Source organism: Thalassophryne amazonica, chromosome 17 (assembly GCF_902500255.1).
Source record: "Thalassophryne amazonica chromosome 17, fThaAma1.1, whole genome shotgun sequence".
Taxonomy (NCBI): Eukaryota; Metazoa; Chordata; class Actinopteri; order Batrachoidiformes; family Batrachoididae; genus Thalassophryne; species Thalassophryne amazonica.
In genome coordinates, this window is record NC_047119.1 from 63,570,757 (window position 1) to 63,597,958 (window position 27,202).

The 27,202-nt window shown below is 40.1% G+C and overlaps 1 protein-coding gene across 3 annotated transcripts in view; it reads right to left on the reverse strand.

Annotated features, from left to right (window-relative positions):
• ror2 (receptor tyrosine kinase-like orphan receptor 2) overlaps positions 1-27,202 on the reverse strand; it is a 192,993-nt gene that overhangs the window by 82,449 nt on the left and 83,342 nt on the right. For 2 of the 3 annotated variants that reach the window (XM_034192306.1, XM_034192307.1), the window contains exon 2: positions 7,593-7,664. The exons of the other annotated variant lie outside the window; for it this stretch is intronic. In XM_034192306.1, coding sequence (XP_034048197.1) covers positions 7,593-7,664 — 72 coding nt within the window. The remainder of the gene's footprint in view (positions 1-7,592; positions 7,665-27,202) is intronic. 3 annotated transcript variants of the gene reach the window in all.

Consider the following 27,202-nt stretch of genomic DNA (forward strand, 5'->3'; position numbering starts at 1 on the left):
AATCTTCTGTCACAGTGGAATGTGCCGAAAAAGTGCTGATGTCCATCTCTTCCGCAATTTCTTGGATAGTCACACAACGGTCCCACATCACCACAGCGTTCACTTTGGAAGTGATTTGGTCATTTCAGCATGTTGATGGCCGCCCGGAGTGCGGCTCGCTCTCCACCGTTGTGCGGCCGTCTTTAAACCAGTTGTACTGCTCCTTAATCTGTGTGATGCCCATAGGATCATCACCGAAAGCCGTCTGAATAATCAGAATGGTTTCCACCTGGCTGTCGTCCAGTGTCTGGAAAAATTTGATGCAGTTGTGCTGGTCCAGTCGTTCCGCCATTTTCCTTGCAAAGAAAATCCGACAAGAGACTACACCTATCCTCACACAAAGGCTGCTTACAAGCAAATGACGCAATCGACAGGTGTGAAAAAATTCACGCATGCGCACGAAGGTTCAAGGTTGGCTCATGCAAACACACGTGATTCAAATCCATCAGGTTTTTGCAAAAAATAAAAAGGTCTGATACTTTTCTAACAGACCTCGTATATGTAGCTAACGTAAACAGTAGTAGGCCTAGTAACCACTTAAAATTAAAACATTAAACTGAGTATATATATATATATATATATATATATATATACACACACAAGGTGAATGAGGGTGAGGCAGGTAATTAGATAATAAATAGCTAATAGGCTAAGCTATAATTGTAACAGTGTAACTATATAAACAAAAGCTCAGATATAATATGTTATAGGTTTTATCTAAAGTTTATCCTATTTATTAGGTTATGGTTAGCTAATACAGGTAGAAAAAAATTCCATCTTCTACATGTTTTTTAATGGGAACCCCAAACTTAGATATTATTTCTTGATATCTATTAAAGAATCTTTTGAACTGAAGAACCAATTTGTTATACAGAAACCCTTGTTTAACTAATCTACTTGTAAGTTTATGGTGTCTAGTGGAAAAACTTTGGTAATTATCACAGATTCGACCAATTCTGACTAACTGAGAGGTGTAAACACCACATGTAGGGTTACTTGGTATGTTACTACTCATATAAGGAAATTCATCCCGTTTGTCGAAAACGGCTGTTCTTAACTGTCTATCTATAATGCTCAACTCTATATCTAAGTATGAGAGTTTTTTTTTTATTGTTTTCTGTATTCTTTTTAAGTTTTAATTCTTTAGTTTTAATTTAAGTTTTAATTTCATTCTCAAAATTAGGGTTATTTAAAGTAAGTAGGTCATCAATGTAACAGAAGGTATTATTAAAGGTTTTTGCTGACTTGCTATTAGTTTTAAGTTTATCTTTCATAAATTTGTATTCATAATAAAAAAGGAAAAGGTTAGCTAAAAGTGGAGCACAATCTGTTCCCATAGGTATCCCTATTGTTTGAAAATTCTGTCCTCTATATAGATATTGTCTACAAGGAATTCTATATGCTCAATCATATATACCTCAGTTATATTATGATAACATGTTGATGTAGTGTTGTGCTATCATTTCTAATAACGATATATTTAGAACCTCTAATTCTAAAACCTTCCCTGACTAGTTCACTCATACTATATATAAGTTGGTCATGTCGGATGTTAGTATACAGGGTAGAAAAATCCAAACTATCAAAATGTGTAGCTACTTTAGTTTTGTTTAACTTTTTTAGTTTATTTAAAACCTCTGTCTTATGTCCGCTCAAAGTTTTTTCAGCATGCACAAAACTTTCCGACAGACTCGCTAGACATCACTTGACAAGTAACACATTTAATGAAGGCGAAAAGGACAAAAACACACAACCAGGTGAGTTATTTGTGATGAAAACAGAATTTTGCGTGGAACACCCTGGGCACTCTTGACACGCGAATATGATACATATGTACCCTCCGGTGAACTACGTCAACCTGCGCTGAAGACAGGAAATTTGGACACCTGGAGCGAAGCTTTTCACAGAGATTTTTGAGAATCTGATACAGCCACCAGTGTCGGCCACTTCAAGTCATCGTCTGAACGGGGCCTTTAGCAAAACAAACCCTTTAAGGGCAGTTGTAGAGTTGACCGTCATCTACACATTAAGTTTGGTGGAAATTTTCCCAAAAACCTGTGAGGAGATGAGAAACAAACAAGATATACATTTTTCAAATTATAACCTGACACCTGATACATGTTTCTTAAATGTTAAATGGAACTTTGAGTATTTCTGGAAAGTATCCCGCGAATGAGGTACATAAAGACAAACAATATCAACACTTCAAATTTTAAACATTAATAACATTTATCCACAGTGTGTCTGAAAAGGCCACATAAAACAATAATTATAAAAAGAGTTTCTGTTTCCTCGAAAATGATTACCGCTCACTCTGCTGAACGCGGTGAGGTGGCGGCCAAAGCAAACAGTCGTTCTGCACAGTTTTCTTACCCTGGTATTAAACAGACGCTGCCACTCCGCCTTCCCCTTAAATTAAAACATGATCGATACACACACACAAACCAGGAAGTCATGTCAGACACCCACAATGCCGCATGTCGACGCAGACTGGACCCCCCCGCCCCCTCCCTCCTTCATATAAAAGCACAAACAACTCAAAGACATGTGTGTGAATAATGACACCTATTTGCTGTTTAAAACACACATGAGCTTTACAATGATGCCTCACATTCACACAGAGACGCTCACACACCGGTGCCAGGGTGCTGCCATGCAAGCCGCTCACTACACACCGGGAGCAACTTGGGGACTAAGGACCTCGCCCAAGTGCCCTTAGTGACTTTCCGGTCAGGCTGGGGTTTGAACCAAGGATCCTCTGGTCTCAAGCCCAAAGCTTAACCACTAGACCATCACCTCCCTGTGAAAGCAAATACCCTGACCCGGAGTATTACTGTCAAAAACAGACAGACAGAGAATCCAGATGTCTTTCCATGCGCCCTTTGTGATGTCATAAGATAAAAATGACAAAAAACGAGAAAAGTGATATTTAGCGCCTCTTACACAAGGAGCTGGTACATTTACAGAAAAACAACTATCCAGATGACAGGTCAGGGGAATCTGTGAGCAGGTGACACCTGAATTGAGTTGAGTTCATCCAATGCATCAGTTTTTTGAGTGTATGCCAAGCTGCTCATACACTCAAAAAAATGACTCACTGGATGAACTCAATTCAATTATGTGCAAGATTTATAATAAATATATGTAGCCCCAACTCAAATAAAGCACATCTGTGCAAGATAATTTAATTTAATTTAGTTGGGGCTACATATATTTATTATATGGAAACCCTGCACACAAGTGAATTGAGTTCATTCAATGCATCAGTTTTTTGAGTGTGTGTCAAGCTGCACTCAAAAAAATGACTCACTGGATGAACTCAGTTCAATTCTTTGCAGGATTTCCATCTAATAAATATATGTACCCCCAACTCAAATAAAGCACATCTGTGCAAGATAATTTAATTTAATTTAGTTGGGGCTACATATATTTATTAGATGGAACTCTTGCACACAATTGAATTGAGTTCATCCAATGCATCAGTTTTTTGAGTGTGTGTCAAGCTGCACTCAAATAAATGACTCACTGGATGAACTCAATTCAATTATGTGCAGGCTTTCCATCTAATAAATATATGTAGCCCCAACTCAAATAAAGCACATCCGTGCAAGATAATTTAATTTAATTTAGTTGGGGCTACATATATTTATTAGATGGAAATCCTGCACACAATTGAATAGAGTTCATCCAATGCATCAGTTTTTTGAGTGTGTGTCAAGCTGCACTCAAAAAAATGACTCACTGGATGAACTCAATTCAATTATGTGCAGGCTTTCCATCTAATAAATATATGTAGCCCCAACTCAAATAAAGCACATCCGTGCAAGATCATTTAATTTAATTTAGTTGGGGCTACATATATTTATTAGATGGAAATCCTGCACACAATTGAATAGAGTTCATCCAATGCATCAGTTTTTTGAGTGTGTGTCAAGCTGCACTCAAAAAATGACTCACTGGATGAACTCAATTCAGTTATGTGCAGGATTTCCATCTAATAAATATATGTAGCCCGAACTCTAATAAAGCACATCCGTGCAAATAATTTAATTTAATTTAGGTGGGGCTACATATATTTATTAGATGGAAATCCAGCACACAATTGAATAGAGTTCATCCAATGCATCAGTTTTTTGAGTGTGTGTCAAGCTGCACTCAAAAAAATGACTCACTGGATGAACTCAGTTCAATTCTTTGCAGGATTTCCATCTAATAAATATATGTACCCCCAACTCAAATAAAGCACATCTGTGCAAGATAATTTAATTTAATTTAGTTGGGGCTACATATATTTATTAGATGGAACTCTTGCACACAATTGAATTGAGTTCATCCAATGCATCAGTTTTTTGAGTGTGTGTCAAGCTGCACTCAAACAAATGACTCACTGGATGAACTCAATTCAATTATGTGCAGGCTTTCCATCTAATAAATATATGTAGCCCCAACTCAAATAAAGCACATCTGTGCAAGATCATTTAATTTAATTTAGTTGGGGCTACATATATTTATTAGATGGAAATCCTGCACACAATTGAATAGAGTTCATCCAATGCATCAGTTTTTTGAGTGTGTGTCAAGCTGCACTCAAAAAAATGACTCACTGGATGAACTCAATTCAGTTATGTGCAGGATTTCCATCTAATAAATATATGTAGCCCGAACTCTAATAAAGCACATCCGTGCAAGATAATTTAATTTAGGTGGGGCTACATATATTTATTAGATGGAAATCCTGCACACAATTGAATAGAGTTCATCCAATGCATCAGTTTTTTGAGTGTGTGTCAAGCTGCACTCAAAAAAATGACTCACTGGATGAACTCAATTCAATTATGTGCAGGCTTTCCATCTAATAAATATATGTAGCCCCAACTCAAATAAAGCACATCTGTGCAAGATCATTTAATTTAATTTAGTTGGGGCTACATATATTTATTAGATGGAAATCCTGCACACAATTGAATAGAGTTCATCCAATGCATCAGTTTTTTGAGTGTGTGTCAAGCTGCACTCAAAAAAATGACTCACTGGATGAACTCAATTCAGTTATGTGCAGGATTTCCATCTAATAAATATATGTAGCCCGAACTCTAATAAAGCACATCCGTGCAAGATAATTTAATTTAGGTGGGGCTACATATATTTATTAGATGGAAATCCTGCACACAATTGAATAGAGTTCATCCAATGCATCAGTTTTTTGAGTGTGTCAAGCTGCACTCAAAAAAATGACTCACTGGATGAACTCAATTCAATTATGTGCAGGATTTCCATCTAATAAATATATGTAGCCCCAACTCAAATAAAGCACATCCGTGCAAGATAATTTAATTTAATTTAGTTGGGGCTACATATATTTATTAGATGGAAATCTTGCACACAATTGAATAGAGTTCATCCAATGCATCAGTTTTTTGAGTGTGTGTCAAGCTGCACTCAAAAAAATGACTCACTAGATGAAATCAATTCAATTATGTGCAGGATTTCCAGCTAATAAATATATGTAGCCCAAACTCTAATAAAGCACATCCGTGCAAGATAATTTAATTTAATTTAGGTGGGGCTACATATATTTATTAGATGGAAATCCTGCACACAATTGAACAGAGTTCATCCAATGCATCAGCTTTTTGAGTGCGTGTCAAGCTGCACTCAAAAAAATGACTCACTGGATGAACTCAATTCAATTATGTGCAGGATTTCCATCTAATAAATATATGTAGCCCCAACTCAAATAAAGCACATCCGTGCAAGATAATTTAATTTAATTTAGTTGGGGCTACATATAATTATTAGATGGAAATCCTGCACACAATTGAATAGAGTTCATCCAATGCATCAGTTTTTTGAGTGTGTGTCAAGCTGCACTCAAAAAAATGACTCACTGGATGAAATCAATTCAATTATGTGCAGGATTTCCATCTAATAAATATATGTAGCCCGAACTCTAATAAAGCACATCCGTGCAAGATAATTTAATTTATGTAGTTGGGGCTACATATACTGTATTTATTAGATGGAAATCCAATCCAATGAGTCAGTTGATCCATCTGTTCCACACTCCAGAGGAAGACAGTGGTGGGCACAGTTCTGCTAATCCGCTAACCGCTAATTAGCGAAGCTAACTGTTTTGTTAGCTGATTAGCTTTTCAGCAATTTTCCCTCAAAAAAAAAAAAAAAAAAAAAATATATATATATATATATATATATATATATCTAAGTTAGTGGTTTTATATGTGCAAAATAAACAGAACATGGAAACATATTTTGACGGAAGTTCGTATACAAAAGGAGGTTTTGCAGGACAGAAACACCACGGAAGGCGCCTTCTTGGAAGTAATAATGTTACGATGTCAAAATAAAGGCTTAATGTCAAAACAAAGGTTTGGAAAATTAATCTGCAAAATTTTCATAATAAAGAATGCACATCATCGTGGCCTGCACAAGCCATATCTGAAAGCTGAGGTCAATCTGACAATCGGTCAGAGAAGATATGCGAGCCACACACACACACACACACACACACACACACACACACACACACACACACACACACACACACACACACACACACACACACACACACACACACACACACACACACACAGGCGCTTCTTGCTTTATAGACAGATTCAAATGGAGCTATCTGCCAAATTAACAACAAGCCAACATCAAAGCCACCCACGCCTACAAGCCAATCAAAGTCGAGCATAGGGAGACAGCCTGCACAGCTGATGACATCAGGATGCAAGTACATCATAAAAGGTCTTTAATTCATCAGCAACACTGCAATGGGAGCCCAAATGTATCCAAACCAGAAGCTTGGCTCAGACCTTGTTTTGTGAAAATGTACTTAAATTGTAACTTCAATAGGAGAAACTAGTAGAACTTTTTTCATGATACTAGAAGATTTTGTTGACAAATTGGTCCACCTTTTGCATCTGCGCATGTGTCATTTTGGACCACAGCAGCATGTCTGAGACAGAGTTTCTTCACCCAAAGCAATCAAATGGATTAATGAGATTATTAACCATCAGATGATAAAGATAAAACCTCTTAAATCATTCTAAATTCAGTTTTATGTAGAAACAAGGTTGTTTTAAGCAGAAACTAGGCAAAATTCTGTGACGCTTTGAAATGTCCGACACGCAGTCAACGCATCAGATAGCAATTCGTTTAGCTGCGGCGCTCTGATCACTTCCGCCGACTTTTATGATGAAATAATGCTGAATTTATGTGGACATGATTGTTGTACAAAAGCTTCAGATATCTGTCACTAAGATAGATGATGAATGTTGCAGAAACAAGGTGATAATCCGTGAAACACGTCATCAGGGGGGATGATTTTTAGGGGGACTGTTCGGTCACCAGCTCTACAGACAGCAGCTCTTCCTTATTCCGCTGTAAACACTGTCTGTGATTTAATCCATTACAATGCCAAATGCTACAGAAATCCCAAAATCCCAACATGATCAGCTAAGACCCAAACTGTTACAGATCGATTCTAAAACAAGGTACGAGCAAATTCAAACAAAAAGGACATCTGGTACCTTCAGCTGTAGGTGCGGCTCCACTCTGAGCTTCGGCCAAACCGTCTGTGTCCACTGACAGTCCAGGATCACCTGCAGAACAGCAGAGTTGGTCAATAAATGTTGGAGATGATCTAGTTCCAACCTTTATTAAGTTTGTTTGTTTCCCATGAGGTTCTTCTCTAAAGTCAAACAGTGGATACACTGGAGTTAAAAACTACTGTGGACCCTTTAAGACATATATTTTTCTTTCCAAATTTAATGTATTGATTAGATCCCATATCCACATTTTGGAAAGAAGAACCATCATTTATTTTCCGTGATTTAAGCAGTAAGTTGTGAGATGAGAAAGTCAGAGAGGAATTATTGCTGGGCTGTGTTGACTTTTCTTCATAAATACTTCAGTTACTCCAAGAATAACAAATGACGGTTCGGGTTCAAGTGGCGTAGAAATATTTTCTGAGATGCTGTTGAAGATATGTGACCAAAAAGATGCCGTTTTGGAGCATGATATAAAACCGTGAAAAAGAGTTGCTTCAGAGGAATGACATTTATCAACCTCAAGGGATTCGTTTGGATATATACTGTCTACTTTTACCTTGAAGCAATATTATAAATGGTATCAGATGGTGTCTGGTGTTATTTAAGACTTTCTTCCCATAAATCATCTGAAATCTGAACACCCATTTCGCTTTCAAAACTAGTCTTAAACCATTCAGAAGATAGATTGTTGACAGTCACGAGATACGATTTTGTTGATATGGTGACATTTTAAGATCAGATCATGTTTTTTTTATGTGATGTCTAATTTGAAAATATGTGAATTATCTGAAAAAGTCCCAGTTTGGGTGATTAAAGGTGTTTCACTCTAGAAACTTTGGAGCAAGGTCTAAACCAAGGTCCATAAATGTATATGTTTGGTCCGGTTAGTTTGGTTTCACACCGCGTTTTACACAGGAGAGAAAAGTGAGAAAATGTTAATGCCTGTTTGAGAAAAGTGTATAAAGTGTGTAGTGAGGGGTTTTACAGCCTTAAAACGTCTATAGTAATTGCAAAAAATAACGCTGACTACTTTGCGGATTTCGCCTACTGTGGGTTATTTTTATAACGTAACTCCCGCGATAAACGAGGGACCACTGTATATTTTTTTTACTTACCCTGTGTGCTGCTATACGATGCTGCTAGAACCTCGATTTCCCTGTAGGAGTCTTCCCAAGGGATCAATAAAGTTCTATCTAATCTCTAATCTAATCTAATCTTAACTTTTTTCATTCATGTGCAATTATACACCAAATTGACAGCAGCCAAACGTTACATGCACACAAGTCTACAAACCAATCAATGTTGAGCATGGAGAGACGTAGATGATGACGTCAAGACATAAGAACACCATAAAAGTTTCTTTATTCCAACTGTAGTTCCCAGCCACTTCTCCCAGAACACCTTCAACCCCAAAAAAGAACAGCAAATTACCAGCAGATTAGGGTCACAATCACTGTTCACTGCTGCAAAGTCTCAACAGAACGTCACTAATGTGAACATTCATCAAAGTCAGCATTGGTTGAAAAGTGACATGCTCCCTTTTAATGCTGCGTTCACAACGGGCGCGACGTGAGCGACAGCAGCGACAGGTTGCCATGTAATCTCTATGGAACACCGTGTTTTGGCGCCAAGTCACGCAGCGCGACGCGATGGACGCGAATGAAGCGACACAAGGGAAGCGATTTTGAGCGATTGGCGCGTTTGTGGCGCGATATTGCGTCACATCACGTTGCGTTGCCCTCCTCCCCAAGTTGAAACATCTGAACTTTTTCGTCTCGTCGCGCCACGATGACCAATCAGGGACTGAATATGTAGTGACGTGGAGATGTGTGGAGTTTGACTGAAGATGTGAACATGTCCGGTATCTGGTAGCAGCCTGTGAGCAGGACTTATGTCTCTTTTGTCCTTTATTTCACAATTATGACAGAGTTTTTGGAGCGAGCAGCAGCCCTGCAGTGAGATTGGAGTTAATTTTTGTTCTTTTACGTGCGCGCGTGAGCAAATCGTCCATGGAGAATTATTTTACTTATTAACTACACAGATGCATAATAAAACAAATGGTGACTGGTTTCTAAACACAATTATGACAGAGTTTTTTGGGAAAGAGCGAGGAGCAGCCCCACAGCAAGCAGAGGAGTTTTTTTTTTGTTTTTCTTATTGTTTACATGTGCGCGCGTGAACGGGACAGGAGGTCCTCAAACTGGGTCCCGCAGAGGTGGAAGGACCGCTGAATGTGGCCGTCATCCAGACGCAACTCCTGCAGCAAATAATGATAGTTCCTGAATTGGGAACGTCTCATGACGTTTGTCAGCTTTCCACAACAACTCGCTTCGTGTGATCAAGGTCCGTCATGTTACCTTAACTGACAACCGGAGCCGGCGAGGGGAATGAAAGCTCCTCCTATTTGATGACCCACTGGGGCGAATTTTTGCAGCAAAAGCAGAGTGACACACCGGGCGAAAGAGGCGCGTCCGTCACCACGCGACCCCCGTGAATTTGTAGCGTCTGATCGCCCCCGGTGTGAACGCGGCATTATGAAGTAAAATGACTCAACAAGGTGTTTTTGCGACATACATGCTGATTTCATAATATGGCCAGTAGTATTTCCAAAGTCTTTACTGTGAATGCAAATAGTGAACAAACAATTCAACCCATCACCAACATCAGGATCCTCCACCTTAAACTCTTGTAGCTTCTACTGAGGAGTGCAATGAAATCTGTAGCTTCCAAACTCTACTCCCATCACAAGTTGAAGATGTGTATTTGGAAGCAGGCTGAAAAATTCTTGTTTCTCACAAATCCAGGATTGGGTTCTAATGATGGAAGCTGCCCATATGGATGTTCATCTAAAGGTGTCATGAAGGAGTTTGGGGTGGACAAGCTAAGGTAAACGTCCCCTACCTGTACTAAGAACCTTCATTGACAGCTCTTCCTTCATTCTTCAAAACATGGTGGTGTTTAGGTTAGTGTTTAACCATGTCAGTATGTCCTGCCTCCTTTCATATTGTTCAAACAATAACAGTACGAGCATGATGTCCACTTCAAAATCATGTTTCAAAAAAAGGTTCCGCCTCACTGTGCTCCTTCAGTTCTCCTTTCAGCTTCGGAAAAAAGAAGTCAAAGGACAAGAGATCGGTCTATACAGTAAGAGAAAGAATTACAATAAGAACCGGGTAAAATTAACAGGGGTGCAGTAAGAACTCGTAAAGTTTGAGCCGCTGCAGTGCACCCTGCATTTATTGACTCGTGTGGATGAGCTTTGTCATGGTGAAAAACTGCATCTTTTCCAGGAGAAACCCACTTCCAGTGTTCATGCAACTTTTGCAAAGTGCCCACATATCGGTCAGAGATGACAGTGTAGCCGTATTTAAAAAATGCAGTGAGGACTACGCCACTGCAGTCCCAAACATAAGGATAGTCAGCCAGGCTACTGTTGGGAAGGTGTCGTGACACAGACCCACAACAGGGAGCGTTAATGAATGGACAATGGATAAGCCAAAAGTAACAATTTAATGTTGTGAATCGCACAACGAAATACAGACAATAACAATAATGTGGATTGTCAATTATACACAAGGTGACGTGTGGGCACGCTCGAAGATAGAAGACGTCTGGCGAGAGAAGAGCCGGATCCCACACAGCTTCCACCACCAACGGATCTGAAGAACACCGGAGCCGCCAAGCCCTGTGCCCCAGGTGGCCGCTGTCTTCAGCAGTCAGACCCGGTACTGCTGGCAGAGAACAGAAACAGTTAATGGTGGGTGTGTGAATACACATCCAGCAATCATGTAAAGCTTAGTTCCTCCGGGAGGGAGAACCTCCACCTCCAGACACAGAATCACCCGTGCAGCTCCTGTCAGTCACTCTCCCTGGAAGGAGTGTGAGGCGAAGACATCGCAAGTCACACTATCCGCCAATCCAGTTACAGACTGAGTCCACAGGATACACGGCTGCACACAGAACAATGTTCAGACACTCAGAAAATCACAGCAGAGAAAGATTACCTGGAATGGTAGCTGATTTCTCGGCGAGGAGGTGGAGTTGCAGTCCGGCTTATATGGTGATGAGTTGAACGAGTGACAGCTGGTGCTGATAAGTGACAGCTGTCACTCCCAGCGGCTCCGACGCCCTCTCGTGCTTGAAGCCCGCACTCCAAGCAGGGCGCCATCTGGTGGTAGTGGGCCAGCAGTACCTCCTCTTCAGCGGCCCACACAACAGCTACGTCACAGTCACATGCAACATCCTGAGAATGAAGCATCTGCTCGAGGATAATGGAGCCTCCGTAAGGAAGAAAGAAAGTAATTAAATTTTTTTAAAGCAATTAAGACACCCATTTTGGCATCTCTTCACTGGCTTCCTGTCCCTGTGAAGTCAGATTTTAAGGTTCTGCTACTAGTCTATAAAATTGTTCATGGACTGGCACCTCCCTACCTGGCTGACCTAATTGAACGCTACGTACCGGCCCTGGCTTTGCATTCTCAGGGTGCAGGACTACTTTGTGTCCCTGGGGTAAATAAGAAGTCTGCGGGTCATAAAGCTTTCTCTTATCGTGCCCCTGTTCTGTGGAATGATCTCCATGTGTCAATAAAAGTCAGATTCTGTAGAGACTTTCAAGTCCAGACTTAAGACGCACTTATTTTCCCTTTCGTTTGGCGAGCATACTGGCATTTTGTGATACTATGCCTTTTACTTTTTTTTTTACATTTTTACTATGCCTTTTAATCTTTTATTCATTTTATTTTGTTTTCTGAATTGTTTTGTGTGATGCACCTTGAGGCAACTCTGTCATCTGGCACTATATAAAATTAATAAATTGAAATTGAATTATTGTTTAATTTTATGTAAACCAATGGTATCAGTTTTCTGTTGGCTACCGATATGAAGTTCTAAAACACTTTGATAATGTCCTTTGAAGTCTATGAGCGACTGTTCAGACTGGACAGTTATGTATTTTTAATACAAAAATGACATTTGTTATATATACTATTAAAACATTGATATATATATATATATATATATATATATATATATATATATATATATATATATATATATACACAGTAGTGTTCAGAATAATAGTAGTGCTATGTGACTAAAAAGATTAATCCAGGTTTTGAGTACATTTCTTATTGTTACATGGGAAACAAGGTACCAGTAGATAAAGTAAATTCTCACAAATCCAAGACCAAGCATTCATGATATTCACACTCTTAAGGCTATGAAATTGGGCTATTAGTAAAAAAAAAAAGTAGAAAAGGGGGTGTTCACAATAATAGTAGTGTGGCATTCAGTCAGTGAGTTCATTAATTTTGTGGAACAAACAGGTGTGAATCAGGTGTCCCCTATTTAAGGATGAAGCCAGCACCTGTTGAACATGTTTTTCTCTTTGAAAGCCTGAGGAAAATGGGACGTTCAAGACATTGTTCAGAAGAACAGCGTAGTTTGATTAAAAAGTTGATTGGAGAGGGGAAAACTTATACGCGGGTGCAAGAAAATTATAGGCTGTTCATCTACAATGATCGCCAGTGCTTTAAAATGGACAAAAAAAAAAACAGAGACGTGTGGAAGAAAACGGAAAACAATCATCAAAATGGATAGAAGAATAACCAGAATGGCAAAGGCTCACCCATTGATCAGCTCCAGGATGATCAAAGACAGTCTGGAGTTACCTCTAAGCAGAGCCGGCCCAATAAAAAATTGATAAAAAAGAAAATATATACATGAAATTAAAATAATATTGAATAATTTAAACGAAACTGTATTACACCCAAAAAAAAAAATTCATTTTGACAAAATACCAATACTTGGTTAATTGATGCCTCCTGTTGGCTGCTGCCATCGTTGGGCAAATTTAGATGCACCGCTTGGGTCAGGTGGTCGATGACGAGGAATGAATTGAGTGCAAGTTATGTCTGAGAAAAGAAATTATCCCTCTGGAATGGAGAAAAGAAAAAAGAAGTTGGAAGACGAGAAAAAACAACAAGACAAAGGTAGGTTTGCATGTCCAATATTACAATTTTTGTTGTCATTATTTGCGAAATGCTCCGTTTATTTACTGTAAAGTGCTTTAGGTGTCTTAAAGTCAGAGGTGCTATTGAACTCTGTCTGGACGCTCCAATAGCGACACAAAGCATGCAGTGAAACGAGACGAGTCATTGGATAAATGCTGGGCTTTGTCCCGCCCATCGGACGCACAGCGTGTCTGGGGGTCTATGGGGCAGTGGGCTGGCCTCGGCTGGCCCGGACGCTTCTGCATGATGATTGGATGATCTGTCTGAGGCTGAATCCCTTTTTGATTGACAGCGAAATGAGCGAATCAGCGATCTTTTGGTGTAAACATCCATGGGAGCATTTTCATTTTGTTCTGAGTTGAACCGGAGACTTTCCTAATCCTCTTAGCGGCATTTTCTTTGTTAAAAATGACTAGCGACAAATTGAGCTTCTATTTCTGGTGGGTTTTTTTTTGTTTGTTTTGTTTTTTGTAGCAGCTTGTGTTTGGAGACTGACTTATAGCACTCTTTCTGACTTCTATCTCAGTTTCTGTCCCTACCGAGCAGCGGGTGTTGCTGAGCTCCTCCACCGTCACAAAGCGCTCACAGGCGGACAAACTTCACACTAGCCTCGCGCCAGTCCCAGCTAGCGAGCTGCACATAATGGCAGACAATTTGAATGTTGTGGACCAGATTTTGGCGACGCCATTTGATAGGCTTCCTTACGAAGAAAAACTTAGAGTTAAACAGCAGGGCAGATCAACTCCTCAGATTAAGTTGGTGCAATGTTTGTGCATTGCTATGCACACACATTGCTGTTATGTTGTGGATTTCAGTGTTCATTTTGGAGATTAAGTATTGCATTTATTATTTAAATATTTAATTGTGATTACAACTTTATTTTTCTGTAAGATAACGTGAATGTCATTTGATTCTATTTTGTATTTGGATATAGAACATTTTGCACACCATTGCACATCTGAAAGAAATTAAACTATTTAATGTGTTTACTATAAATGCAGTCTCCTGCCTGCTAATGTTACTTTCAAATAGTTAAATTAATGAGCCATACTTACCATACCATACCATACATCACTCTGTATGTAGAAGTTAATTAAAACATATTTATGAGTTTGCTACCCATTTAAGGTTAAAAACAAGAATGACACCTGTATGATGTAAGATAATTACAAATAATGCTAATGATTGTGGGTACGTTACACACATAACAGTGTAGCCTATGGAATAATGAGGCATCTGGTGCTGATGTGATGATAGGGGGGGCCCCAAATGAAATTCTGCTTAAGGCCCCATAAAGACTTGGGCCGGCCCTGCCTCTAAGAGCTGTGACAGAAGACGCCTGTGCGAAGCTAATTTATTTGCAAGAATCCCCCACAAAGTCCCTCTGTTAAATAAAAGACATGCAGAAGAGGTTACAATTTGCCAAAGAACACATCAACTGGCCTAAAGAGAAATGGAGGAATATTTTGTGGACTGATGAGAGTAAAATTGTTCTTTTTGGGTCCAAGGGCCGCAGACAGTTTGTGAGACGACCCCCAAACTCTGAATTCAAGCCACAGTTCACAGTGAAGCATGGTGGTACAAGCATCATGATATGGGCATGTTTCTCCTACTATGGTGTTGGGCCTATATATCGTATACCAGGTATCATGGATCAGTTTGGATATGTCAAAATACTTGAAGAGGTCATGTTGCCTTATGCTGAAGAGGACATGCCCTTGAAATATGTGTTTCGATAAGACAATGACCCCAAGCACACTAGTAAACAAGCAAAATCTTGGTCCCAAACCAACAAAATGAATTCCTTGCAGATGTGAAGAAATCATGAAAAACTGTGGTTATACAACTAAATACTAGTTTAGTGATTCACAGGATTGCTAAAAAAGCAGTTTGAACATAATAGTTTTGAGTTTGTAGCGTCAACAGCAGATGTTACTATTATTGTGAACACCCCCTTTTCTATTTTATATATATATATATATATATATATATATATATATATATATATATATATATATATATATATATATATATATATATATATATATATATATATATATAAATTGTATTGGGGGGTGGTTTGATGGATTACTGGGGGACACTGGCAGTGATTGAAGCTTTAAAATACATTTAACCTGGTATTTGTTCAACAACCACTGCATTGAGGGATAACGTGGGCCAAATCTGTAACTTGTTTTACAAAATACAGATGGGAAACTTGACTTGACCTGGGGGAAAACAGTCAGAAGTTGTATTTTTTCCTTTAATCCCTGTGAGGACAGTGGAGGGGAGGAAGAAGAGTGGATAAGTAAGATAAATGAATAATTACAGAGCCTGCCAATGTATCATCCTAAACAGCAGCTTGTGTGTTCAGCTTCTCCCTGTTTTTGTTCAGAGTAACCACAGCAGATCTGGTAGGGATCTGCATGTTGTTCTGGCACACATTTTACACCAGCTTCCCTTCCTGAAGCAGGTCCACATTACATGGAGAATGGGCACATTCTGGTCTTGAACTAGGAACCTTCTATTTTGGAAGCAAGTGCACTGACCACTTGTCCACCACGCTCCTGTACTCAGCCTCCTGGTTGCTGCTGATGCAGCCACACAATGGCAGAGTCATCTGAAAACTTCTGCAGGCAGCAGGACTGTGACCAGAACCTGAAGTCTGAGGTGTAGAGTATGAAGAGAAAGGGAGACAGGACCGTCCCCTGTGGTGTCCCGTGCTGCTCCTGATGGTGTTGGATGTAATGTCCCAAAGCCTCACATACTGTGGGTGACCTGTGAGGTAGTTTGTAATCCAGGCCACCAGTGGAGCCTCCACCTTTATATCACATTATCACTGACCAAGTCATGCCGGGCGGTGTTGAACGCATTGGAGAAGTCGAAGAACATGACTCTCCCAGTTCTGCCTTCTTCCTCCAGGTGAGCATAAGATGATGGCATCCTCCACTCCCCTGTTGGGCTGGTACACAAACTGCAGGGGGTCCAGTGATGATTCAGTGACTGTGCATCAGTGCCTTAGAAGGAGTCTCTCAAGTGATTTCATAACATGTGATGTTTGGGCCACAGGTCTACAGTCATTAAATACATATGTAGAGATTCTTCTTCTTGGGCACAGGGACCAGACATGAGGTTTTCCACCATCAATGCCATCAGTAGCACTGTTATTTGAGCACTAATGCCAGTAGTAGCACAGCTAAGCTGGGCACTAATGCCAGTGGTAGCACAGTTACTTGTGCAATAATGTTAGCAGTAGCACCATTACTTAGGCACTAATGACAGGACTAAAACAGTTACTTGGGCACTAATGCTATCAGTAGCACCATTATTTGGGCACTAATGCCAGTGGTAGCACAGTTAAGCTGGGCACTAATGCCAGTGGTAGCACAGTTACTTGTGCAATAATGCTAGGACTAAAACAGTTACTTGGGCATTAATGCTAACAGCAGCACCGTTATTTGGGCACTACTGGTAATAGTAGCACTGTTATATGGGTACAAACAGAGGCGTCGGACTGGGGGGGTAAAGGATACTATGTATTGCATGTTATTAATGTACATACAATTCATGTTGTAAAAGAATATAATTAGAATGAATGTATAAATGTTGCAAAACATAATTATGCTCTAACAATAATATTGAAAGATCTCTCATCACTGTTGCTATGATCAGTCACATTTCTGCTATGATCAGTCACATTGTTGGTATTCTGTCACACTGTTGCTATGCTCAGTCACATTTCTGCTATGATCAGTCACACTGTTGCTATGCTCAGTCACATTTCTGCTATGCTCAGTCACACTGTTGCTATGATCAGGCACATTGTTGGTGTTTTCAGTCACACTGTTGCTATGCTAAGACTGTTGCTATGATCAGTCACATTTCTGCTATGATCAGTCACATTTCTGCTATGATCAGTCACACCGTTGCTATGCTCAGTCACATTTCTGCTATGATCAGTCACACTGTTGCTATGATCAGTCACACTGTTGCTGTGCTCAGTCACACTGTTGCTGTGCTCAGACTGTTGCTATGATCGGGCACATTGTTGGTATTCTCAGTCACACTGTTGCTATGCTCAGACTGTTGCTATGCTCAGTCACATTTCTGCTATGATCAGTCACGCTGGTGCTATGATCAGTCACATTTCTGCTATAATCAGTCAGACTGTTGCTATGCTCAGTCACATTTCTGCTATGATTAGTCACATTGTTGCTATGATCAGGCACATTGTTGGTATTCTCAGTCACACTGTTGCTATGCTCAGACTGTTGCTATGCTCAGTCACATTTCTGCTATGATCAGTCACGCTGGTGCTATGATCAGTCACATTTCTGCTATAATCAGTCAGACTGTTGCTGTGCTCAGTCACATTTCTGCTATGATCAGTCACATTGTTGCTATGCTCAATCGCATTTTTGCTATGATCAGTCGCATTGTTGCTATGATCAGGCACGTTGGTATTCTCAGTCACACTGTTGCTATGCTCAGTCACATTTCTGCTATAATCAGTCACATTTCTGCTATGATCAGTCACGCTGGTGCTATGATCAGTCACATTTCTGCTATAATCAGTCACACTGTTGCTATGCTCAGTCACATTTCAGCTATGATCAGTCACATTGTTGCTATGATCAGGCACATTGTTGGTGTTCTCAGTGACACTTTTGCTACGCTCAGTCACATTTCTGCTATGATCAGTCACACTGTTGCTATGCTCAGTCACATTTCTGCTATATTCAGTCACACTGTTGCTATGATCAATCACATTTCTGCTATGATCAGTCACACTGTTGCTATGATCAGTCACATTTCTGCTATGATCAGTCACACTGTTGCTGTGCTCAGTCACATTTCTGCTATGACCAGTCGCATTGTTGCTATGATTAGGCACATTGTTGGTATTCTCAGTCACACTGTTGCTATGCTCAGTCACATTTCTGCTATGATCAGTCACATTTCTGCTATGATCAGTCATGCTGGTGCTATGATCAGTCACATTTCTGCTATAATCAATCACACTGTTGCTATGCTCAGTCACATTTCAGCTATGATCAGTCACATTGTTGCTATGATCAGTCACATTGTTGCTATGCTCAGACTGTTGCTATGATCAGTCACACTGTTGCTATGATCAGTCACACTGTTGCTATGATCAGTCACACTGTTGCCATGCTCAATCACATTACTGCTATGATCAGTCACATTGTTGCTATGCTCAGACTGTTGCTATGATCAGTCACACTGTTGCTATGCTCAATCACATTGTTGTTGTGATCAGTCACATTTCTGCTATGATCAGGCACACTGTTGCTATGCTCAATCACATTGTTGCTGTGATCAGTCACACTGTTGCTATGATCAGTCACATTTCTGCTATGATGATCAGTCACATTTCTACTATGATCAGGCACATTGTTGGTATTCTCAGTGACACTGTTGCGATGCTCAGTCACATTTCTGCTATGATCAGTCACACTGTTGCTATGCTCAGTCACATTTCTGCTATATTCAGTCACACTGTTGCTATGATCAGGCACATTGTTGGTATGATCAGTCACATTTCTGCTATGATCAGTCACACTGTTGCTATGATCAGTCACATTTCTGCTATGATCAGTCACACTGTTGCTATGATCAGGCACATTGTTGGTATTCTCAGTTACACTGTTGCTATGCTCAGTCACATTTCTGCTATGATCAGTCACACTGTTGCTATGCTTAGTCACACTGTTGCTATGCTCAGTCACATTTCTGCTATGATCAGTCACACTGTTGCTATGCTCAGTCACATTTCTGCTATGATCAGTCACACTGTTGCTATGCTCAGTCACCGTACAGAGGCTTCAGCTGTAGGCACAACATTGCTCCTGACACTTCTAAGTTATAGATAAGCACATACTTGCCATCTGGTCGATAACAGATAACATGTTTAGGTCATAACAGACAATCACCCAAAACAAATTAAGAAATAAATTGCTGAAAGTACCCACGAGCAAGACAACAGTAATCATAACCACGGCTTGGCTGACTTTGACGTTTACGTTCAGACATGATTTGTGATTTTTCTCTCATATTACTGCAGGTTATACATGTAAGACAGAGCTGGAGTTGCTTCCACATATTTTTTTATTATGCACCCTCATTGGTTTAAACAGACTTTTGGCGTTTTCCTCCTCGCTGTTCGGTTGCACCATCAGTTGGCGTCTAATTCCTCCTCACCACATCGGCCGTTTGCTTTGTGCTCCTCTTACGAGTATATCTGAGGACGTTACGAGAGTCTGAAAACAGCTGTATCGAATTTTACTGCATTCCACTTCATACACGCATTCACACGTACCGCGGCCCCGTCACGAGCGCGGCCGTATGAGCGTGCACGTGTGAAAGAACCTGTGGAGTTAAACAGGGGGCAGACTGACGGCTTCAATTACATGTCCTACAGGGGATTACCTGACACAAAAGTGACAAGTAAATAGTGAAAAGTTTGAGCTCGATCGTTAAATCTTTGCTAATGCAGAGGCTGTTTGAGTGGTGAACGTGCACAGACAAGAAGAAGGAGCACAGACCGCCGGGACACGAGGAGAAAGAGCCGGGTCAGTTCACCGATCAGTCAGTGGTGATACGGCGCCTACAGACAGCGTGAATTAAACTGCACTTGGGTCAGCGGTCAAACTAATATTATATTGCCTGGGATACTGAACGTTTCCGTTCTTAATATTCTGCTTCTTTGACGACAGTGAGTCTTTGATTCCAACGAAGCTGTTCGGTGCAGACTGTTTTTATTTTATTTTTTATTTTTTTTGCTGTGGTGTCCACACAGATTCTTTTTGTTTTCAAGAAAAATACGTGTAATTGATACTCTTTTTGATTGGGCTTGGCTCTTCCTGGAAGCTAATTAGGACCAGGCACATGTGCGAGGACACGATGTATGGCTGGGTTATTAACTCGACTTGACTTGGCACTGGCTCGTGTTATCCCGGTGATGCAGACCATGTGCTTCACACATGTGGTACTGAGGACTCAAGAAAACCATACAGCATTCTCCTCAGTAACCACACCTCCTTCTGAATATTGGACTTTGATCCACACACACACACACACACACACACACACACACACACACACACACACACGCGCACACACGCACACACGCACACACACACACACACACACACACACACAAACTTTTGAAGGTCATTTCATGCTTCTGGGGATCTATGACTAACCTAAGCAGAGAAAACAGTTTTGGGTAAATGCAGCATGAAGCTCATTCTAAACCTCAGCGTATCGAAATCAAGCAGCAAACTCCAGTGCTGAAAAATGAAGTAGATGCAGAAGTGCCAAAACCTGCAGTTCTTTGAATGTCCACTTAAGGTTGTATCTAAAAGGGAGCCAATGGAGCATTCCATATGTACTTGGACGTCGGAATTTCACAGTTCCCCAGGAATGCCCCCTGACATCAGAATCCCAACTCGTCAACTCGTTCAAACCCCACATACCCGAAGTTCATAATCCAAGATGGCTGCTGCAAGCAACAACAGTCATAAAAGCTGTGGTTTTTACTCTTTATTTGTTGTTAATACTGGTTAATCTCATTGCTAATAACCACTGTCTACCTGTGCTACAAACTGAGCAGGAAATTAAAAGTAATGCAACATGCGTTCTCTTCCATAAGGTCTCTTTGGTGGACCAAATATTTCTTGTAGCTATGTATACTCTAAATTCTTAGAGGTGTCCATCTTTTCTTCTAAGTTGAGGAAGCAGCACTGGGTTAAGGAAATCAATGGGACATATGGTGTGGACACAGGACTTTGAAAAGTTAGCATTGCTAGCTGTTAGCGATGTCAGTGGTTACCAGTTTATTAACTGTGGTTGGACAGATTAAAGAATAACGACTAATCGCGATAACACCCGCAGAGCTTTTTGAATATTTGCGAAACCATTATTTATTTATTTCAACGGACGCTCTGGATTACTCTGTCATGTCAAACATTTGAGAAAGCGCCAGATTAAATAATGCAAGGATTTTTTTTAACCGGAACAGAAAGACAAAATCAGCCAGGCAACAACAATTTACCCAGACTCACTTCAAATATGAATAAATTAAGGATTTTTATAATTTTTATTTATTTATTGGGTGGTTTTGTGTTGAGTTTTGTAAATGAGGAAAAGTGCTCCATGAGCGTCCTGAAAACACTTCATGTATTGTAGTGTTCAAGAGATGAAACTTCAGCCACTGACCCAACAATAAATAAATCTATTTAATTCTTTCAGTAAAACATCATATCTAGGCTTGCATCTTAGATGTACTTTCTGGCAAATTGTAGCTGTAGTTTTGAGATCTGCACAATAAATACATCTTCATCTTCAACTGCTTAGTCCAATTAAGGGTTGTGGGGGGCTGGAGCCTATCCCAGCAGTCATAGAGTGCGAGGCGGGGTACACCCAGGACAGGACGCCAGTCTGTCGCAGGGCCACAAATAGACAAACAAACACAGACACACCCACACACACACCTATGGGCAATCTTCTTTAAAGATTCCAATCCACCTAACCCGCATGTCTTTGGATGTGGGAAGAAACCGGAGCACCAGGAGGAAACCCACACAAACACGGGGAGAACATGCAAAGTCCACACAAAAAGGCCAAGGGAATCGAACCCACGACTTTCTTGCTGTGAGGCAACAGTGCTAACCACTAATCCACCGTGCTGCCCCTACACAATAAATGTTCTCAAAATGACATTATATCTGTTTTTTGTCATATTTATTTATTTATTTTTTATCAATTTACCTTTGCTAAGGGACTCATTCAGAAACACGTACATTATAATTTTACACTTAAATTTATATTGCGATACACACCGTTACCGTGAAGGGATTCAATTTATACCATATGAATTTTAGGTCATATCGCCCAACCCTAATCCGACTACTCACCAAACCGTCTTATTGGTTGACTTGCCGACCACACGGCATCAAGCTGATTAACTGAACTGTCCCAACTTTCTAATTTGTCTTCATCGCTGTCTTCCATGTGACAGTGTGCGTTACAGTCTCTCTGCAGACACACGTAATTGATGGAAAAATTAAATAATTAATACACCCCAGAAAAAAATGCAGAGCAGGAGCTCTCGTTCCAGAGCCAACATGTGTGTAAACGGTTAAAATGTTAAAATAGCTCCATATATGTACAGTTGGGCCCATATGTATTTGGACAGTGACACATTTTTATTTTGCCTGCGTACACCACCACAATAGAGTTGACAAGAAATAATGGAGATGTTCTTGTAGTTTGGACTTTCAGCTTTGGTGTTCTCCATCATTAAGATATAGTACTCTGTGGTGCATCTGTCTGCGTGGGCAATTTTTTGTTTCGTTTTTCCTGTTCCGTCATCAATCACACAGAGAAGAACTTTCATTCAGGAAAACACAGTAAATCAAAGCTTGAGTCTTCCATCTGCTTTCTGGCACATTGCAGCTGAAATTCCACGTCATATTTTTAAATCCTTCTTTGTTCCAGACCAACATGAAGCTGTATAACTGAAGATGCAATGGATAAAAGTTGCACTACGCGCAGTCTCTCCAGTTACAGCCACAGAAGCCTTTAACTCTTTCAGAAATGTTGTGGGTTTCTTGGTGGCTTCCCTCACTTGTCACTTTCTTGCACTGTCAGTTTTTGAGAACTGTCTTCTCCATACAGATTTACCAAATAGTACCACACAGTTTCTTACTGGCTGATATAATTGAAGTCTAAGTGCACGGATCCGTCCCCTGACTTGTCTAAAGCACTAACGAAGGACAACGAAGCCCAAACAAAACAAGAAATATGGACTTTCGTTGACTTTCAGAGGCATCGTTTAACCTTCATCCAGCTTCGTGCCTGCAGCTGGCGCTACGTCAGAATTTTTAAATTGTTGAAAAATTTGAATGAATAGCAATAACAACCTCAGTTTGTCAGTATTTCGTTTTGCTTTCCTTCTTGATGGTTTCTTATTGTTTGCTTAGTTTTCAAAATGTTAGCATTTTATTTGACTTTTGGCCAATGTCGTTCAACCTCCAAAGTCCGACGTATTGAACGAAGAGTGACTATATCTGAACGAATCAATAACTAAAGCTTTGACGAGCTGAAAGAAACATCCTTGTATCTCTAATGAATCGTCCATGTCCAAGCAACGCTGTCATACAGAAACAATAGCGTTAAGCTATAACTATTTCTGCATGTTCCAGCCGTTTGTGACTGGCCTGAGTGTGTAGACTCGTTGTTGTGAAGACAAAAAAAAAAATCTCTCACCTGCAAAATCCTGCACCTGCAAATAGTTTGGACATGAGGACAGGGCTGGCTATGCTCGGTTTTACATCTGCTTTCGCTCACATCTTCGTAAATGTTTCATTTTGATTTTGTTTAAAGCGTCAAGGTCCATCTTTTGTTAGTTTCGGTTTTGTTTCGTTCCCTTTTCCGCTCTTGATTCACAGACTTTTCGGTGATGGAAAAGGTGCACGATCTTTCATCCACCTTTTCTCGACTTGATACACTCGCCGAGGATCAAACTCTGGTTATTGGCGACTCTGTTTTGAGAAATGTGAAGTTAGCGACACCAGCAACCATTGTCAATTGTCTTCCGGGGGCCAGAGCAGGCGACATTGAAGGACATTTGAAATTGCTGGCTAAGGTTAAGCGTAAATTTGGTAAGATTGTAATTCACGTCGGCAGTAATGACACTCGGTTACGCCAATCGGAGGTCACTAAAATTAACATTAAATCGGTGTGTAACTTTGCAAAAACAATGTCGGACTCTGTAGTTTTCTCTGGGCCCCTCCCCAATCAGACCGGGCGTGACATGTTTAGCCGCATGTTCTCCTTGAATTGCTGGCTGTCTGAGTGGTGTCCAAAAAATGAGGTGGGCTTCATAGATAATTGGCAAAGCTTCTGGGGAAAACCTGGTCTTGTTAGGAGAGACGGCATCCATCCCACTTTAGATGGAGCAGCTCTCATTTCTAGAAATCTGGCCAATTTTCTTGGATCCTCCAAACCGTGACTATCCAGGGTTGGGACCAGGAGGCAGAGCTGTGGTCTTATACACCTCTCTGCAGCTTCTCTCCCCCTGCCATCCCCTCATTACCCCATCCCCATAGAGACGGTGCCTGCTCCCAGACTACCAATAACCAGCAAAAATCTATTTAAGCATAAAAATTCAAAAAGAAAAAATAATATAGCACCTTCAATTGCACCACAGACTAAAACAGTTAAATGTGGTCTATTAAACATTAGGTCTCTCTCTTCTAAGTCCCTGTTGGTAAATGATATAATAATTGATCAACATATTGATTTATTCTGCCTTACAGAAACCTGGTTACAGCAGGATGAATATGTTAGTTTAAATGAGTCAACACCCCCGAGTCACACTAACTGCCAGAATGCTCGTAGCACGGGCCGGGGCGGAGGATTAGCAGCAATCTTCCATTCCAGCTTATTAATTAATCAAAAACCCAGACAGAGCTTTAATTCATTTGAAAGCTTGTCTCTTAGTCTTGTCCATCCAAATTGGAAGTCCCAAAAACCAGTTTTATTTGTTGTTATCTATCGTCCACCTGGTCGTTACTGTGAGTTTCTCTGTGAATTTTCAGACCTTTTGTCTGACTTAGTGCTTAGCTCAGATAAGATAATTATAGTGGGCGATTTTAACATCCACACAGATGCTGAGAATGACAGCCTCAACACTGCATTTAATCTATTATTAGACTCTATTGGCTTTGCTCAAAAAGTAAATGAGTCCACCCACCACTTTAATCATATCTTAGATCTTGTTCTGACTTATGGTATGGAAATAGAAGACTTAACAGTATTCCCTGAAAACTCCCTTCTGTCTGATCATTTTTTAATAACATTTACATTTACCCTGATGGACTACCCTGCAGTGGGGAATAAGTTTCATTACACTAGAAGTCTTTCAGAAAGCGCTGTAACTAGGTTTAAGGATATGATTCCTTCTTTATGTTCTCTAATGTCATATACCAACACAGAGCAGAGTAGCTACCTAAACTCTGTAAGTGAGATAGAGTATCTCGTCAATAGTTTTACATCCTCATTGAAGACAACTTTGGATGCTGTAGCTCCTCTGAAAAAGAGAGCTTTAAATCAGAAGTGTCTGACTCCGTGGTATAACTCACAAACTCATAGCTTAAAGCAGATAACCCATAAGTTGGAGAGGAAATGGCGTCTCACTAATTTAGAAGATCTTCACTTAGCCTGGAAAAAGAGTTTGTTGCTCTATAAAAAAGCCCTCCGTAAAGCTAGGACATCTTTCTACTCATCACTAATTGAAGAAAATAAGAACAACCCCAGGTTTCTTTTCAGCACTGTAGCCAGGCTGACAAAGAGTCAGAGCTCTATTGAGCTGAGTATTCCATTAACTTTAACTAGTAATGACTTCATGACTTTCTTTGCTAACAAAATTTTGACTATTAGAGAAAAAATTACTCATAACCATCCCAAAGATGTATCGTTATCTTTGGCTGCTTTCAGTGATGCCGGTATTTGGTTAGACTCTTTCTCTCCGATTGTTCTGTCTGAGTTATTTTCATTAGTTACTTCATCCAAACCATCAACATGTTTATTAGACCCCATTCCTGCCAGGCTGCTCAAGGAAGTCCTACCATTATTTAATGCTTCAATCTTAAATATGATCAATCTATCTTTGTTAGTTGGTTATGTACCACAGGCTTTTAAGGTGGCAGTAATTAAACCATTACTTAAAAAGCCATCACTTGACCCAGCTATCTTAGCTAATTATAGGCCAATCTCCAACCTTCCTTTTCTCTCAAAGATTCTTGAGAGGGTAGTTGTAAAACAGCTAACTGATCACCTGCAGAGGAATGGTCTATTTGAAGAGTTTCAGTCAGGTTTAGAATTCATCATAGTACAGAAACAGCATTAGTGAAGGTTACAAATGATCTTCTTATGGCTTCGGACAGTGGACTTATCTCTGTGCTTGTTCTGTTGGACCTCAGTGCTGCTTTTGATACTGTTGACCATAAAATTTTATTACAGAGATTAGAGCATGTCATAGGTATTAAAGGCACTGCGCTGCGGTGGTTTGAATCATATTTGTCTAATAGATTACAGTTTGTTCATGTTAATGGGGAATCTTCTTCACAGACTAAAGTTAATTATGGAGTTCCACAAGGTTCTGTGCTAGGACCAATTTTATTCACTTTATACATGCTTCCCTTAGGCAGTATTATTAGACGGTATTGCTTAAATTTTCATTGTTACGCAGATGATACCCAGCTTTATCTATCCATGAAGCCAGAGGATACACACCAATTGGCTGGACTGCAGGATTGTCTTGCAGACATAAAGACATGGATGACCTCTAATTTCCTGCTTTTAAACTCAGATAAAACTGAAGTTATTGTACTTGGCCCCACAAATCTTAGAAGCATGGTGTCTAACCAGATCTTTACTCTGGATGGCATTTCCCTGACCTCTAGTAATACTGTGAGAAATCTTGGAGTCATTTTTGATCAGGATATGTCATTCAAAGCGCATATTAAACAAATATGTAGGACTGCCTTT